Raw genomic sequence first — 16,096 nt, forward strand, 5'->3', positions numbered from 1 at the left:
CAATGTGTGTGTTTTAAACTTATTCAGGTCATCAGACCTCGTTTGAGTTGCAGGTTCGCCCTGTTGAGGATTATCCTGTTGACCTGTATTACCTGATGGACCTCTCGCTGTCCATGAAGGACGATCTCGATACCATTCGCAACCTGGGAACAAAACTGGCTGAAGAGATGAAGAAGCTCACTAGTAACTTCCGTCTTGCCTTTGGGACGTTTGTGGATAAGAACTTGTCTCCTTTTTCGTACACTGCTCCCAAGTATAAGGAGAACCCCTGTAACGGGTAAGCAAAAAAGCCTTCACGCAGCAGCACAAGCTTCTCTGCGAAGTTTAAAGCTATTATTTTGTAGTGCTTTGGGATTAAGTAGTGTTGTCCTGTCTTCCCTTATGCTTACATGTGATAAGCAAGAATATAACCCAATTAACAAAGTGGGTGTGCTGTAGATTCCCTCTAACTTGCTATTGAAATGTATCCATTTCAAAGGAAGGCAATAGGACTATTATTATTGCACTTATAGCTTTTGCTTGATACTGGTCAGTGGTTTAGGTGGAGCTATATGAATATAATTCAGCACTGCAATCACTTGCATTTAAATGCCTTCTCACTTTATATACAATGTCTAATACCAGCGTTCAGTTATTGACGGATTCCATTTCTTTCGCAGTAGACCAAAAGATCTACTTTCCTGCCATTGTGAAACTTAAAACAGGAAGTAATGTGATCAATTCAACCAATTACATAATTCCATGTCTAGTCATGGAAGTGGGTTGTTTCAGACATGGTGTAGACAACACCCGAGTTCACTTGAAGCAAACCTCAGAACATCATTTTTCAAGAAAACCAGCAGTCAGTCCTCTGTATCAGGGCTGATTTAGAATATAGCAACTAAAAATTTCTGAAGGTCCAGTTACACAAAATTCCTTACTTACAAAAGTGAGGATAAACAGCTAACATGACTGAATGGGGACAACACTTACCTTTAAATGCTTAATCATTAGTGGTTAGCTATTCAAGCAGTTATCCAAAGTTTAATAGTGGCACTCTCACCAGAGGAATTATCAGTTTGAAGCTTGAAGCAAGGAAAACAAACGAGAAGCAAGGAAAACTTCTCTGTCCATTTGTCCTTAAACATTCTGTTTTCATCATTTGTTCATTTGTTGAAATCAAGCCATGTCATCAATTCACTAATCAGACAAGACAGGGTAAAAACGTGTAATAAGTTGAAAATCTGTGACAACTCTTCTTTCTGATGAGCTTGCCTTCAGCTAAAATGTATATAAATGCATTGGATCTGCCTCAACAGAAGCCTGCTATAGAAGCCAGTGTGGTTCATATTTAGAAAACTCTGAACTATGGCTATTTTGCCGTACATTGAATGGCTCTGCTACAATTTTATTTTTGTTTGGTCCTCTAAAATATTTTGCTGGGTCTGTATCAGACTGCAGTCTACTAGTTGATTGTCACAGGAATACAGCTTTCACACTTGTCCAAATGTGCAATGTGCACCACTTCGTGTGGTGTGAAAATGTTCTAGAAGTTACACCTGTAACTAAATGTGTTGGTTAGTAGAAATAAATGATGTAGAGTAAACCTGTCACTTTGATCGCTTGTTACATTTAGATTATTTTTGTGCAATGTCAGCATGGAACAATCTTATTCTTATAGACATTTAAAAAAATGTATACAGTATTAAGTATGTATTAAAATGATGGGCTTTTAAATACACATATTGCCCAAATAGCACAATGCAGTGACCCAGGAAAGCAGACAGACTGCACATTTGGCCCTGAGGGGCAATTACATTATTGCCAACATGCATCAGTGCCCATGCAGGTCAGTCCTCTATCGTGATCAATTGTGGGTGGCACTTAGTGTTTTGCCCATAACATGCTCTGCCTAGTATAATAGTGACTCAGTGTTAATATATTTAACTACACCTTTGTTAAAACACATCTCTGTGCTTAGAACATAGTTGAACTAAGAAATCTACAGTATATACCACCTCATACATGGTAAAAGTACTGAAATTCTTTTCTCAAGTAAAAGTACAATTATTAAACTAAAGAAATGCATTAGAAGTACTACAACTTCTTCTTTGCTAAAGTTAAAGCAGAAATCTATAAACTCTTAAATTTACTAAAAAACTGAAAGGAAATTGGTAAAGATTCCCTCAAGAAAAAGACTCCTGCTTCAAATGCCACACTGATTATAGTTACTGATGGTAAATCAGTGCCCTGTTCACCAAGGAACCCAAAAAATGTCAAAAAACATTAGCTAAGGCTAACCAACAGCTTCATTCCTAATCTCTCAAATGTTAGCTAGCATGATGATAAATTAGCTGGCAACCTTGATAAATGTAAAGTATTAGGTTTTAGGTCTCATTCTAGCTTTTACAGTACATGTTTTAGTTACATGGTTTTAGGAATTTAATTATACTCTGAAACTGTCTGATGCTAAAAAGTAATTAAAAAAAATAAAGAAATATAGTGATTCAGTGAGTAGAAAGTCGAGATTTTTTTTAGATCTGTAGAACTTGTGTAAAGTATATGCACTTAAAAATCAGACGTGAGTACAGGAACAAAGTAACTGTACATTGTTACCTTATACTTCTGGCACACAGGAAAAATAGTGGAAAGTGTGTGAAATCTTTATATTAAAGATGAAACATTATAAGAAATGGATTATTCAGGAATCCTTGGTAATGAAACCTTTTCCTGGGGTTTCTTGATGCCTTTGCAGATACAAGCCATTTCCAAACTGTGTCCCTTCCTTTGGGTTCCGTAATCACTTATCTCTGACTGACAAAGTGGATCGTTTTAATGAGGAGGTGCAGAAGCAGGTGGTGTCACGGAACAGGGACGCGCCTGAGGGTGGATTTGATGCTATTTTACAGGCTGCCGTCTGCAAGGTCAGTTATCTGTCATGACGGACATTCTGTCCCTCTGTCTCCCTAGAGTATTTACACACTGAATCCTATCCTAGCTCTAAAAGCCAAGTAGTGATCGTACACTTGATGTGTGCAAACCTTGTTGGAAGAGTGAAGGTTAAAAGAATTGTTTGGTCTATGTGGGAGTCGCTCACTCGTATCTGTTTGTGATATTGGTTTGCGCTGCACAGTCACTTATTTCTCTCCCTGGTAAAAAGGTCAGGTTTGTGTAGCTCTGTGAACAATGACTACATTTTGCCTTTTGTTTGTATGTTCTTCATGTCATCATTTGACCAAAGCACATGTTATTTGTCCCTTTTGTTTTTGTTCAATATTTTGTCTTTTTTTTTAAATTAATTATTTTTTGATAAAAGTGGTAAAAATGGTACAGTTAAATAGGTGGCTGTTTTCTTTTGTATTTATATAAGTTGATTAATATTTTTGTTTACATAGCACATTTTAAGAGATTTAAAAGGCTGTGTCATGTACATAATAACATGTTTCTTGTATTTTATATATATATATATATATATATATATATATATATATATATATATATATATATATATATATATATATATATATATATATATATAATATTTTTTTTTACATCTGAATCTTTCTTACAGTTCTTATGATTTGTCTGTTCATTCTTTGCAATTTGCTGGAAATAACAGATCAGAGTAGGGTCTAAAACTACTTTCTTTTCATTTTATGCTAGGAGAGAATTGGTTGGAGGAAGGAGGCCTATCATCTGCTGGTCTTTGCTACAGATGATGTACCCCACCTGGCTTTGGATGGCAAACTAGCAGGCCTCGTTCAGCCTCATGATGGACAGTGCCACCTGAATGATGAAAACGAGTACAGCGCTTCAACCAAGATGGTAGGAGGTGCCTCATTTTAAAATTCAAGCATAATTGCTTAAATCTGGTGAACCAAATGGCAGTAAAACATCTGTGCTGTACGGTTTTTCATGGGCACATATGAACACCACTTCTTGAATTAGACTTTCACTAAATACGTTAGGCTCTTTCTAGCTTACTCTCCAGCTGGGATTGGAATTATTTTATTAGATGCACATTTAATGCCCCATCACTTTCCTTGTTCGCTATAAATGCTTGAGGTAAAGGGACAAGTTCACTTGAAAAGTTATTTTCAGTTCACAAGTGAGGCCTGTGGTGTGCTAGGGAATAGTGCAGAGAAAATTGACTGACTAGTGGAAGCTCACTTTAGTTTATTTTAACTACTACAAATCCAGAAATTACTGTTTAATGCATCTGAAGGATAGTAGTCTTCACTGATTTAGGGGTGGACATGTCGTAGCCCAGGTAACTGGAACAAGCAGGTTTCAGGCGGGTTTAAACCATGCTGCACAAATCATTTTGGCCTCCCAGCACGAATCACCTGATTCATTTCAATTCTTTGCAAAAATTCTATTCTAAAATATTACTGCTATCAACAGTTCCTATAACAGATGGCATGCAGGGCTAGGAGATTATTTGAAACTATTTTAAATAGTCCTAAGATGCTTAATGAAATTGACGAAGCCCTTGAAAGAAACAATAATAGACACGCAGCAGAAAACGGGCGTAAGAAAACTTCAGACTTTGGAGGTCTCACTGAAGAGTATTCAGATTGTTTACCATTAAAGGGCAGGAACACGTAACTGTAAGTCCATTTGCATGGCTGTAACTAAGTAATTATTTAGTCTCTCCCAGCTTATTTTGCGCTGCGCTGATCAGTGAGTCGAGCACGTCTCGTGTCTCATGCTAGGAGGTCCATCATAGTCCACGCAGCTCGTTTAAAGCCTGCCCTGTCCAGTGGGTGGCACATATCGATTGGTCCACACTGTGCTGTTGAGTGGGTTGCACCATGCTATCCAATGGGTTGTGCAGGTATTTGGTCCGAACTGCAGTTTTCCATGGTAAGCTATAACTTTTTAGCCTAGTTAATTAGAGTTCATGTGCATCCAAAACATGGGACTGGGCAGCACATCAGAGCTTTTATTAGCTAATTCTAGCTAATGGATTTAAGATTTTTCCACCCCTGTTAAATATAAACTTTTGTTCTCTATATTACTTGAATGAGTCTGAGTCTGTTTTAGTACATTGTTTGACTTTTTAAAATCTTCATAAATTTAATTGAGGTGTAAATAAATAAGATTATCATTGCATGGCTCACTGATGTTCTCTTGGTACATATAATTTCAAATTGTAGTTAGTCGGATCAAGGCAAGTTTATTTGTATTGCACATTTTCAACAAGGCAATTCAGAGTGCTTTACATAAAACAAGATCAGGCTCTTTCTGTTTTAAAACTCATGAAAGGGTCAAGATAAAGGCAAATACATTACACCACAACACAATGTCATTTATTTCATTGAAAAATGTTATACATACACATTTACATGCATACACATTGGCAATTGCTTAATTATCTTGCACATATGTCTATGAATGATAACTTTAATAATAAAATAAACTAGGTGTAAAAATAAATAAATTATATAACAACAAAAACAGTTACAACTCGCTCCCACAAGGACATTTTGTCATGTGTCCAGTTTTAATAAGATCCTTCAGCTATTTTGAAAGGAAGTGGATGGAATGGGTCCCGTAAACAAAGCAAGAGAACCTGAAGAGTGGTCATTTCCTTGTACAAACTGTTGGACAAGAAGAGTAATGTGCTTGTAGTGGAGGGATGAATGTATTTAACATGCTCACACATGGCTTTCTATATGTTTTTCTCCTCAGGACTACCCTTCATTGGCTCTCCTTGGGGAGAAACTGGCTGAAAACAACATTTTCCTGATTTTTGCAGTGACTAAAAGACATTATGTTCTTTATAAGGTACTGTAAGTTAATCAGCTTATAATGCTTGGTAATGTATCTTGAATAATGCATTATATGTTGGTATTTTTTTTAAATGCCTATATATTTTTTTTTCTTTTAGAACTTCACTGCATTAATTCCAGGAACTACAGTAGAGATTCTTGACCAAAGCTCAAAAAACATAATACAGCTGATTGTCACTGCCTATAATGTAAGGTTTTATGACTTTTTTTTGTAACATGTGTGGTTGAAAATCTATGAAAAAAAAGCTATTTTAACATAAGAGAAATACTATACCTACCAGTAATGTAGGTTACATTTACATCATTAAATTTAGTCAGCCTATGTAAGTAAAGCTTAATGTAAAAATCTAGGAGTATAGGCTAAGGTAGCAGTATGCACATTTTAACTTTCCTTTTTCCTTAAAAAAAGTATTTTTTTTCTGATAAAACCAAAGGCTAACCTAACTGTAGAACTGCAGAATTTACAGTTACTAATCAAAGTTAGCTAGGCCAAAGAAAGTAGTAAAAATGTTAGTTAAATAACATAATTTAAAACAATAAAGTGAACATGTGCTTAACTTGGAGTTTTATTTGTATAGTGCAATTTAATACAAAATATTATTATAAAACACCTTCACAAAAATCTGGATGTAAATTTAGATCCTTAATGAGCAAGCCATATGCAACAATGGCAAAGAAAATCTCCCTGAGACAACATGAAGTCAACATGCTTAGTCTCACACACGGTTGAGCGTCTGGTAGTCAGACTGGTGCCGCGGTCACACTAGGCTTGAAGCATGCATGTTTTTGTCGAACATTAATGCGAATATGGGTGGGAACAGGATATATCATCATACTTCAGGGCACTGAAGTTTTTATATATAATTACGTTTTACAGCAGTAAAATGTCGGACAATATTTTAAGCAATTAAAAAATAATTTGATGTTCTCATCTGTTAAATATACCATCTGTTCCTGTTTTCAATGACACCACAAACCAGGCAGACTCTATTTTTAAGTTGTTTTTATAATCTTTCAAAGCTATGTTGTAAAGTACAGGACAGCTTGATACTGCTAAAATTAGCACTTCTATTTTTGAATTTCTTTTTTTATAAAAAAAAAAAAAATTTTACTAAAAAGTCACGCAGTAAGGTTGCAATCATCTATTAGTCACACGTGTTCACGTAATGCGATTACGCAGGTCAGAGTTCACCAAATTTGAACTTTCATCACGCAGCATAGTACGGAAATTCTACGCATGATCTCGGGTTTCCGGTTTGCCGTTTTCAGATGCGTTTGAATGGAAGTTAGTGGAGCGCTAATGCCTAGTGTGACAGCCGCATGATGATTAAGAATTGCCCTGATGTGTACTACTCAGAAGTACAGGACAAGACCTGTGTGATTTGGTCTTTGTGGGTAGTTTGTGCTTTTCCAACAATTATCACATTAAACTGTTACTTGAAAACACCCTAGTGAGAATAGTGCAGTGCATATAAAATTGCCTTTACACACACCAGATGTCTGCGCTCCCCTTTTTTGGCCAATTTGTAAATTCAGGGTCCCCAGGCTCTTAGAATGTTGTTGTTCTTATTAGAGTGGCAATAAGATCTTAATGCCCTGTGTTTCATGTAATATATTTGACTAGATTGTTTTGGACCAGTGGAATCTGATGTTTACAAAAAGGGGAGGAAAGAACACTCCAATTGTGTGAAGTAGGCTGTGTTGATAATGCATTTTTCACAATTTGACCACCAGTTTACCTAACGTTTCACTTTGACTGTACTTTGAGATGGCAGGCAGTCACATGTTGATCGCCTAAAACTAGGGAACTTTCATGTAAAATGATTGATTATGTATAGGAATGTTTGCATTAGATACAAGCTCAGTCAGGCTAAAAACAGTATTTGAACCACTATTTAATAACTAAAAGGCTTCCAGACTTTGTCTGGAAAATAGGTGAAGCATCACCATAGAGAAGGAAACCGATTAAAATGAATGTGTGTTGTTTAGAATGTGAATAGCATAATTTGTGAGGCCATGTTACTACAGAATACACCTTATTAGTTTATCTGGTCGCTTCAAGTATTTTTTCTTCATGGAACCAAATAAAGCTCTATACTTGAAATTTGTAGCTATATTTGAGCATTAAGTAACATAACATACAGTACCTACCATTTATCAAACTTACTGTTTTTCACTTCTCTATGTGTAGAACATCCGCTCTAAGGTGGAGCTGAGTGTATGGGATCATCCTGAGGACCTTAGCCTGGCCTTCACTGCCACGTGTCAAGATGGCAAGCCTCTTTCAGGCCTGAGCAAGTGTGCTGATTTAAAGATTGGAGACACGGTGAGAGAAAGATGTTGCTCATCAGTTATTGCAGTTAAAGTTTTCATTCTTTCTTTCTAGTTTTTCTTTGCCTCGAGCAAGAGTTAAGTGTCAGATGAGTGCTGTGACATTAATTTGAGCATGAACTTATGATCTTAATTTAGACTTTGGCAAGATTATTGTAGTAAGCACTTCCACAGAACACCATCCTGAAACTTTAGTTGAAAGAGGGGAGGTGGGGGTAAATGGGCACCATTTTCTGGCCATACACTGAAACTGAGAAGGTCAGACATGCCTACAGTGTACTTGGACCTTTGAAACAAGTGATTGAGAGGATTTAAACTGGTTGTTTGTTATTTGTATTTTGTATTTGATCCTGGAAGATGTTTCTTGTAAGTTATGGACATATGGCACATCCAGTGGCTAAAGGTTTACACTTACCATTAGGTCAGAGCAAGTACCAAAAGATGTTGACACCATCATTGTTGTGGTTTTCTGCAACGCTAGATCTGAGTAATGTGTTGTCAATTTGGCTCACTGTATCTTTGACTGTGTGTTCATTTGGCCAGTGCTAGCTGTTCTGTGCCTTCATGCTGATAAGTGAATAACCCTGATCAGCCTGCTTAGAATTGTAACTGTCTCAGTCAGCATTTCTTTTTCACATTTGGTGTTACATTTATTTGGAATGAGGACAATGTTAAAATATCTGAGGGAGCTGTAATATTCCTGGCACTTTTTGAAATTATTGTAAATATTAGATATAGTACAAGCTTATCAGCTATGTTTTAAAATAGTAATAAATTTCCTTGAACTGGATCAGAAATATCTTAGTCAAATGGAATGTATTTGACGTCCAGATGATTACACAAATAAAAACCTCTTTATACTAAATATTGTTCTACCACTACTTGGTACACACCACCACACAGTGAGTTGGCCTCCAAGGATTCATCCCTCAAGCTCTTCAATATCCCTTCTCCTGTTTCTTTAACATGACTGAATGTAGGCTAAGACCAAAAAAAAATAAAAAATAAAAGAATGAATAGCCTGAGTGAATGGTAAAGCCCAACATTGCCTAACCAGTGGAATAAGCTTGGCTCCGTCTGTCTTTTTCATGGGGGAACCATGGAAAAACGTGCCAGATTGTCCTCTAAAGCAGAAAACAGCATAAGCAGGAGCTCATGTGTCATTTGCAGGCCTCTAGCAGCCTCTCTCAGGAGCCTGACGCTGCATCTCAATGGCCTTGCACAAAAGTAGAAAGTCTTTTCTGAGTGGAGAAGAGCCTTGGTAACAAGCTCTTGCACGGATTCCAAAGTTAAGCTTGGATCCTTTTCACCACAGTAGGATTCAGTCTGTGAGTCTACTAAAAGCCTTATACATAACAGACTGAACTAATCCTATAAACAATTGGTAAGATGCTACATTAATTTATTGTTGGATGTTATTTTGCTTTTGCATGTTTTTTAGGTCCAATCATATTTCATATAATGGTTAAAATGCTCACTTTTTGTATCTTATTTGGTCATTTAGCCCATTTAATGTGATTTTTAGTGATTTTCTTCAGAGCTTTTTAGCGATTTTCTTCAGCACAATTGACTAAAAAAACTTGTCTATATATACACATACATACACGATATATAATATTGTGTGTGTGTGTGTGTGTGTGTGTGTGTGTGTATGTATGTTATAGTTATAATTAAAATGTCATCACACTGGGATATATAATTGAAGGTTAAACTGAAATAAATAGCATGAGCCATGGTGCTCAAAGGTTTCGTGGTGATGTATATCCAGTGTCTGACCGTATTGCTTTTATTAAATCATATGATTGAGATTACTGTCTAAAACCCAATAGCTTAAAAAAAGTATTAATAATGATAACTAACATAATTCACTGTGTTTCAAATTTACACTAAGATATATGGCCAAATGTATGTGGACACTTGACCATCACGCACATAAGTGGGTCTTTCCAAAACCGGTGCCACAAAGTTGAATGCACACGATTGTGCACATTCCAAAATCTAGTGGAAAGCCTTCCCAGAAGAGTGGAGGTTATAACAGCAAAGGAGGACAAAATCTGGTATGAACTGAAAAACCACTATAATATAGTGTACATCTGAATGAGTGGAAAATGACTCAAATAAATTAATATGATGGTACATAGTGGCCCTATTGTTCATCAAATTAAATCTTTGCTTTGATCATAAGGTGATCTGTGGAAATTATTTAATTCCATGTCTGTAAAACCTTTGAGACTCTCTGCTTTAGAGCAGTATGAAGCTTTAGGACCTTAAAACAAAAGCTGTTCTTCTAGTGACTACTGCTAAACCATTGCTTTTATCTAGCCTCTTTGTACATGCTCAGACATGGGGTCAGACACATTGCAGTCATTCACTTTTTAAAAATTTTTTCTCCCTAAAATCGAATCTGCCATGAGGAAGTAACCCAGTTAAAACATGCATTCTCTAGAGAAACAGTAAAGAAAGGAAGTGACCGTTCAGCTATCACGTGCCTATTTCTGTCCTCTCTTTACTCTGTGCACCTACAGCAAAATTTTGCTGTCCATCTGTCCATCCACCCTCCTTTGCTTTCTTTCTTTCTTTCTTTCTTTCTTTCCCTGTCTCATAGATTCTGGCATTTCAACCATGCTGTGCCCTCGTGATTCATATACCCTGCTAATCCAATTCTGCATCTTATTAAATTTAAGAATATGTTAAAGAATCACTGCTTTTGTTGAGTTCCATCCACTCTGATTTTAATTAAGTGTCCTTGTGACTCACCATCCCATGGCTCTTTAGTTATCATTTCCAGTCCATTCCATTTACATTTCCATTTAATTTATCATTGTCATTTAAGGATAAATATCTAGTTTTTGTAGATTCATAGCAGAGGCTTGGTATCTCTGTGGTAGAGCTGGGCAATATGATAATATTGTATAGATGTCACGATGCTCTTCATTGGTCCCCACAGTAACAAGTAATTGACTGGACGTTAAAATCTATACAGATTCTTTCAATAATTCCTCATTTTATTTGTCAAATTAAATTAAATATAGTTCCTGAATGTGGCACTACAGTTTTTCTGGTACTTTTCTTAGCAAGCCGAAATGTCATGATGTATTATAAAATGTGAAAATCTATTGAAAACTGTACAGCATTATAACATCATGTTTGCCTTATTAAGGAAATGCAGATATCAGAGTTGCCAGATTAGATATATTTTTAATCTATTTAAATTGAAATTTTTCACAATTACTTCTCCTAGATCAGTTCTATTGGAAAGCATTTAATTTTCCCTGTACAGAATGAGATTGAATGTATCATACCCTTCTTATGGCTCTGAAAATATCCATGAAACTGAGTCTGCTGTCTGCTTGGTTCAACTGGCAAGCTTCATCATGCATCATGCTTAAAGATATACACACACACACAAACACACACACACACACACACACACACACACACCAAAGCACCAAAAGCTCAGCTCATATTGAGCCTGTCTTCTCCTTTAATTTGTAGGTAGCAAAGGGAAGGCAGGCTTTGTGGTTTTGAAGATGTTTTCTTTCTCTAACCCTCACACCTGGGCTTTAAAGCCACCTTTAATATATGTGTGATTGATTTTGTGGCAGCTGTGTAAGGCTTGTGCAAACAGCCACATTTCATCCAAGCTGTAGACCACTGTTTAAGAGTTGTTTAATAAAGTCTGTTTGTGTAAACGTATCCTAGTTTATTTGGTACAGATATTCATAGTTATGACATATGTGTTAGTAAAACTAACACAAATTGAGTAGTTTGAGAAATTAACTGAATTCCTCTATGCAAATCATGTCTGAACAGGCACGGGTAGTGTCAGCTGTTTATCATGTCAGGATTTCCTTCCTTAGACCAGTCACAAGGGTGTGGTTCCTGTCATCTGCTGTAATTATGTGTGCGTTATTTTGAACTCATCAGTCGGAGAGCTGGCCTTGATCCTTCACAGTGAGGACATATTAAGATCATGCATACGATACTAAGGCAGACAAAGCTTGCCTTTACCTTCAAGTAACGCATCCCTTAAGCCAATGTATTCTTCAAACTGTGTCATAATGAATTATTGCTTCCTTCCAATATCTTTGGACATTTTTTTTTATTTTCATGCTTTGAATCATAAGTAATTAGTTGTAGTTTTAATTTTGTTTATATATTTATTCACTATTTGGCCTTCTTTAGTTGAACCGAACATGTATGAAATAAAATATTTTGTTAAGATGCCAACTTAAAATTGAAATGGAACTCCTCTCTGCTTTAGGTCTCCTTCAACATAAGCGTGGCTGCCCATAGCTGTCCTCCTCCAGGCACCCAGAAGAGTTTCACCATTAAGCCTGTGGGCTTTAAAGATAGTCTGGAAGTCTCTGTGGATTATCAGTGTGATTGCAACTGCACGCGCTTTGCTCAGGCAAACAGCATCCACTGTAGCTATGCGGGCACCTACACATGCGGCACATGCCACTGTAACCCAGGCTACCATGGCAAAAACTGTGAGTGTGAGGAGGAAGAAGTAGGTAGCCTGAACCTCGCTGCCTGCCGTGAAGCTAAAGGCAAACAGGTGTGCAGTGGGCGCGGGGAATGCAGCTGTAACTACTGCCGGTGCTATGAGTCTGAGTTCGGCAAAATCTACGGCATGTACTGCGAGTGTGATGACTTCTCCTGCGCACGCCACAAGGGCATTCTTTGTTCAGGTGAGTGATGTGGAAGCTTCAGAATATCTACTCTGAGCAGCACTTCTGTAAAATGTTGTTGTGTGGTAAACATTTGAACATTGATGTCTGATATTCCATGGCATGTATTATTTGTGATTACGAAAACATTGAGTCAACATTAAGAACAAAGAACCTGCAATAAGGTGTGTCTGAACCTCTGTTGAACTCTGCTGTTGTGTGACTTGGCTTGTGGCCAGAGTACATAGTTGGAGAAAATTACAGTAACCAATGACTGGAATTAGTGTTTCAGTACAGAAATAAATCTTTAAGTCAACAACCAAATTTCAGAAAAACACTGGGGGCAATTTTTTTTTTTTTTTTTGCAATAGCAGTGCCATCCCAGGTGTATTCCCATCTTGCTCCCAGGGTTCCTTGTTGTGATTGACTGCCATGTTGGTCTTTCCTAATTAAAAACAACAACAACAAAAAAGAACTGATTGTAGTATGTGTGGAGAAAGTGATGTGCACGTCACAGGCAACACATAAGAAGATGTTGAAGCAGTCTTGTGACACCCTGATATGTATTGATGGGAATGAGGCGGGCTCTGAAGAGAGTCATGTGGTCCTTATTTATTTATTTATTTATTTATTTATTTATTTATTTATTTATTTGGAGTGCTTTTTAAGTGCTTAACCAATATGTAATGCGAAATGAACACAGGGGTACGCAAGGTCTTAGGTTTAGATTAGCAGCCATACCCTCTTGTACCATACTGTCCCTTTATGTACACTAACTCAAACTAACTAATGTCTGAGTTTTAGCTTCATGTTTATTTTGGTGCCAGCCTATGTGTACTTTGAGGAGGATTTGTGTTTTGATTTGTGTAAAGACTAAGGTGTCTGCTAAAGGCTTTAGTTGCAGTGTAAATGTTAAAAGACACAAATCTTGTGCATACATTCGTTATAGTAAGCCAAATGTGGATATGTTCTGTACTTTTCCTGTTGGTTTGGGATGTTGTGTGTTGAAATGGTGAAGAATTGTTATGGCACTGTGCCATCACATTGAATGAGTCAAAGCAGAACAGTGAAACAGGGGAGACATGTTCAGTCAAAAGAGTTGCCATCATTACTCATTCAGCTGAACACTCAGTGTGGTTATATCCATCCAAAAAAATTTTTGCATCCCTAAATGAAACATCTTCCTCCCTTTTTTTTTTTTTTTTTTTGCTCTGCATGTCAGTTCTCCACTGCTCAATCCCCTATATTGCTGTTTGAAGTAAAGAGTGATGCCCTTATACCAGCTGAGAGCGTGCAAGAAAATTCCTCTGAAGCCCAGTAAATATGACAGATGGTAGAAGCTGCCTGTTAGCATCCTAAATTGCCAAACTCAAGTCCTTAGTGGCCTCCCACACAGAAGAATGCCCACTATGCCACAGTGGGCGCTTTGTAACAGGCTGAATTCTGTTTATCTATGTGCACAATTGCTGCTCTATAACCTATAAAGCTCTGTGTTTTCCTTTAGCCAGAAACTGCCAGCTTGGCCAACAAAATGGTTATTTGTTAGGCAGTAGGCTGCCGGCAGGCCTGTACAAGTGCCGATGAGTGAAGGAGCGTTAATTAAATGGTAGCAGTCCAGCAACTCTCTTCCTGTTGCCTCACCCATCACAAAACTGTTCTCCCATTGTAAAGTCTTAATGACTCTTTCCCACCTTTCTGCAATGGGGAGCTAATTGTCAGGAATGCTGTAAACTCCTTGATAATAATTTTGAGAAAGTTAGCGTTGATGGGAAAGTTCTCCATGCACTCTTGTTAAATGCCTTGTTAGTGTACTTTGTGGCTTTTTCGGTTTGGCTTTGCTCAGATGAGCCTGGCATACTGTTGTATAAGAGAGAAACGGGTTTAGTATAAAATCCCTTTCTTTAGAACGTACATAAAGTAAGCCAAGGTTTGGCATATGGCAGGATGTCCAATTGGATGTCATTTTACTTCCGTCTTTTAGTTACTGCTCAACTCTATATAAATGTGGCCATTTAAAACCGTTGGGACACATGTGGTATGCAGCAGTGCAGTTATGATGAGATATAAACAAATCACAATTTGACTGTAAATTGACGGAAATAAAAGGTCTTCAGAGCACTCTGGACTGAAAGGGCTAACCAAAACTGAAAATGCAGTACTCAGCACTTTTGTTATTATTAATGAGCTTTTTGAAGTACATGGCTGCTATAGGGATTCTTGATGAAGTAGGGATCACAATGTTTTGGTTTAAAATTGAGAATTCTCACTGATGATTGTCTGTGGTAGCTACATTTTCCTAGCAGCTATTTGTGTGTGACCACACGTCTGCATTTGAATTACTGATTTACTGTGACATTTCACTCGAATAGTAATGAGTAAAAATAACTCATATTTAGCATAAAAGTTTCATTTTTGGAGGACTCAATGACCTTGGCAACCTAATACGATTAAACATAAAGCAGCAATATTAACAGCAGGGTAAATAATAAATTGTTAATCATTAAATGGAATCTTTCTGTTTTTCTACCAATTGCTCCTTATAAGTCACGAGCAAAATCGGCTTACGTACTCTGTGTAATGTGTCACTGGCGTGTTTTGAGTAAGACAGTGCGTGCAGTCATGTCTCACCCACCTCATTCATACTTTTCATACATTTAATCTTTCTTTAGTAGTTGTGATTTTTCAATATGCAGTACACAACATCAGAGATGGGAAGTCGAGTCTGCGACTTGGACTGTAGTCGCACTTAATTCGCAAAAACAAAAAAAAAATCACTTGTGACTTGACTTGGACTCGTGAACAACTGATTCGTGACTTGACTTGGTCTTGAAGACAGAGACTCGTGAAAAACACAAGTCATTTTGGTTTGGCATTCCTGATTACGTTCTCTCTTTTCTACCCCAAATCAAACACCACATTTTTCTATTTATTCCTCATTCATTCATTCCTTATTCATCAGTAAGTGCTGCAGGAGCAAATATCACAACAATTCATCTCTAAACACACCAAGCCAGCATTATATACACGTGTGACGCATCCTGAAGGTGCTTGTTCATCCCATTGGAAAAGTGCTGTTATATAAATGAACAACAAACAATAGCAATATAGCCAAGCCTTACCTTGTGTTAATCTTCATGTCATTTCATTTGAAAAGCAATCAGTTAATCCAAAGGTGCGCTCTGTTGCACAGCTGTCCGAGGCTTGCTTGCTGTCCATTTTGCAAGAAGTACAAATGTTTCCATGCCCCCCCCGCAAAGTATTAGCTAACATTTGCATATAATATCCAGGTTTACCAAGTTAAATTGCATCTATACACAT

The 16,096-nt window shown here is 37.1% G+C and overlaps 1 protein-coding gene across 1 annotated transcript in view; it reads left to right on the forward strand.

The window, feature by feature from the left end:
- itgb5 (integrin, beta 5) overlaps nt 1-16,096 on the forward strand; it is a 38,439-nt gene that overhangs the window by 2,508 nt on the left and 19,835 nt on the right. The window contains exons 4-10 of the mRNA XM_017470199.3: nt 28-277; nt 2,735-2,903; nt 3,643-3,804; nt 5,674-5,769; nt 5,873-5,962; nt 7,966-8,100; nt 12,370-12,799. Coding sequence (XP_017325688.1) covers nt 28-277; nt 2,735-2,903; nt 3,643-3,804; nt 5,674-5,769; nt 5,873-5,962; nt 7,966-8,100; nt 12,370-12,799 — 1,332 coding nt within the window. The remainder of the gene's footprint in view (nt 1-27; nt 278-2,734; nt 2,904-3,642; nt 3,805-5,673; nt 5,770-5,872; nt 5,963-7,965; nt 8,101-12,369; nt 12,800-16,096) is intronic.

The sequence above is a fragment of the Ictalurus punctatus genome, chromosome 6 (genome assembly GCF_001660625.3).
Source record: "Ictalurus punctatus breed USDA103 chromosome 6, Coco_2.0, whole genome shotgun sequence".
In the NCBI taxonomy this organism is placed as follows: Eukaryota; Metazoa; Chordata; class Actinopteri; order Siluriformes; family Ictaluridae; genus Ictalurus; species Ictalurus punctatus.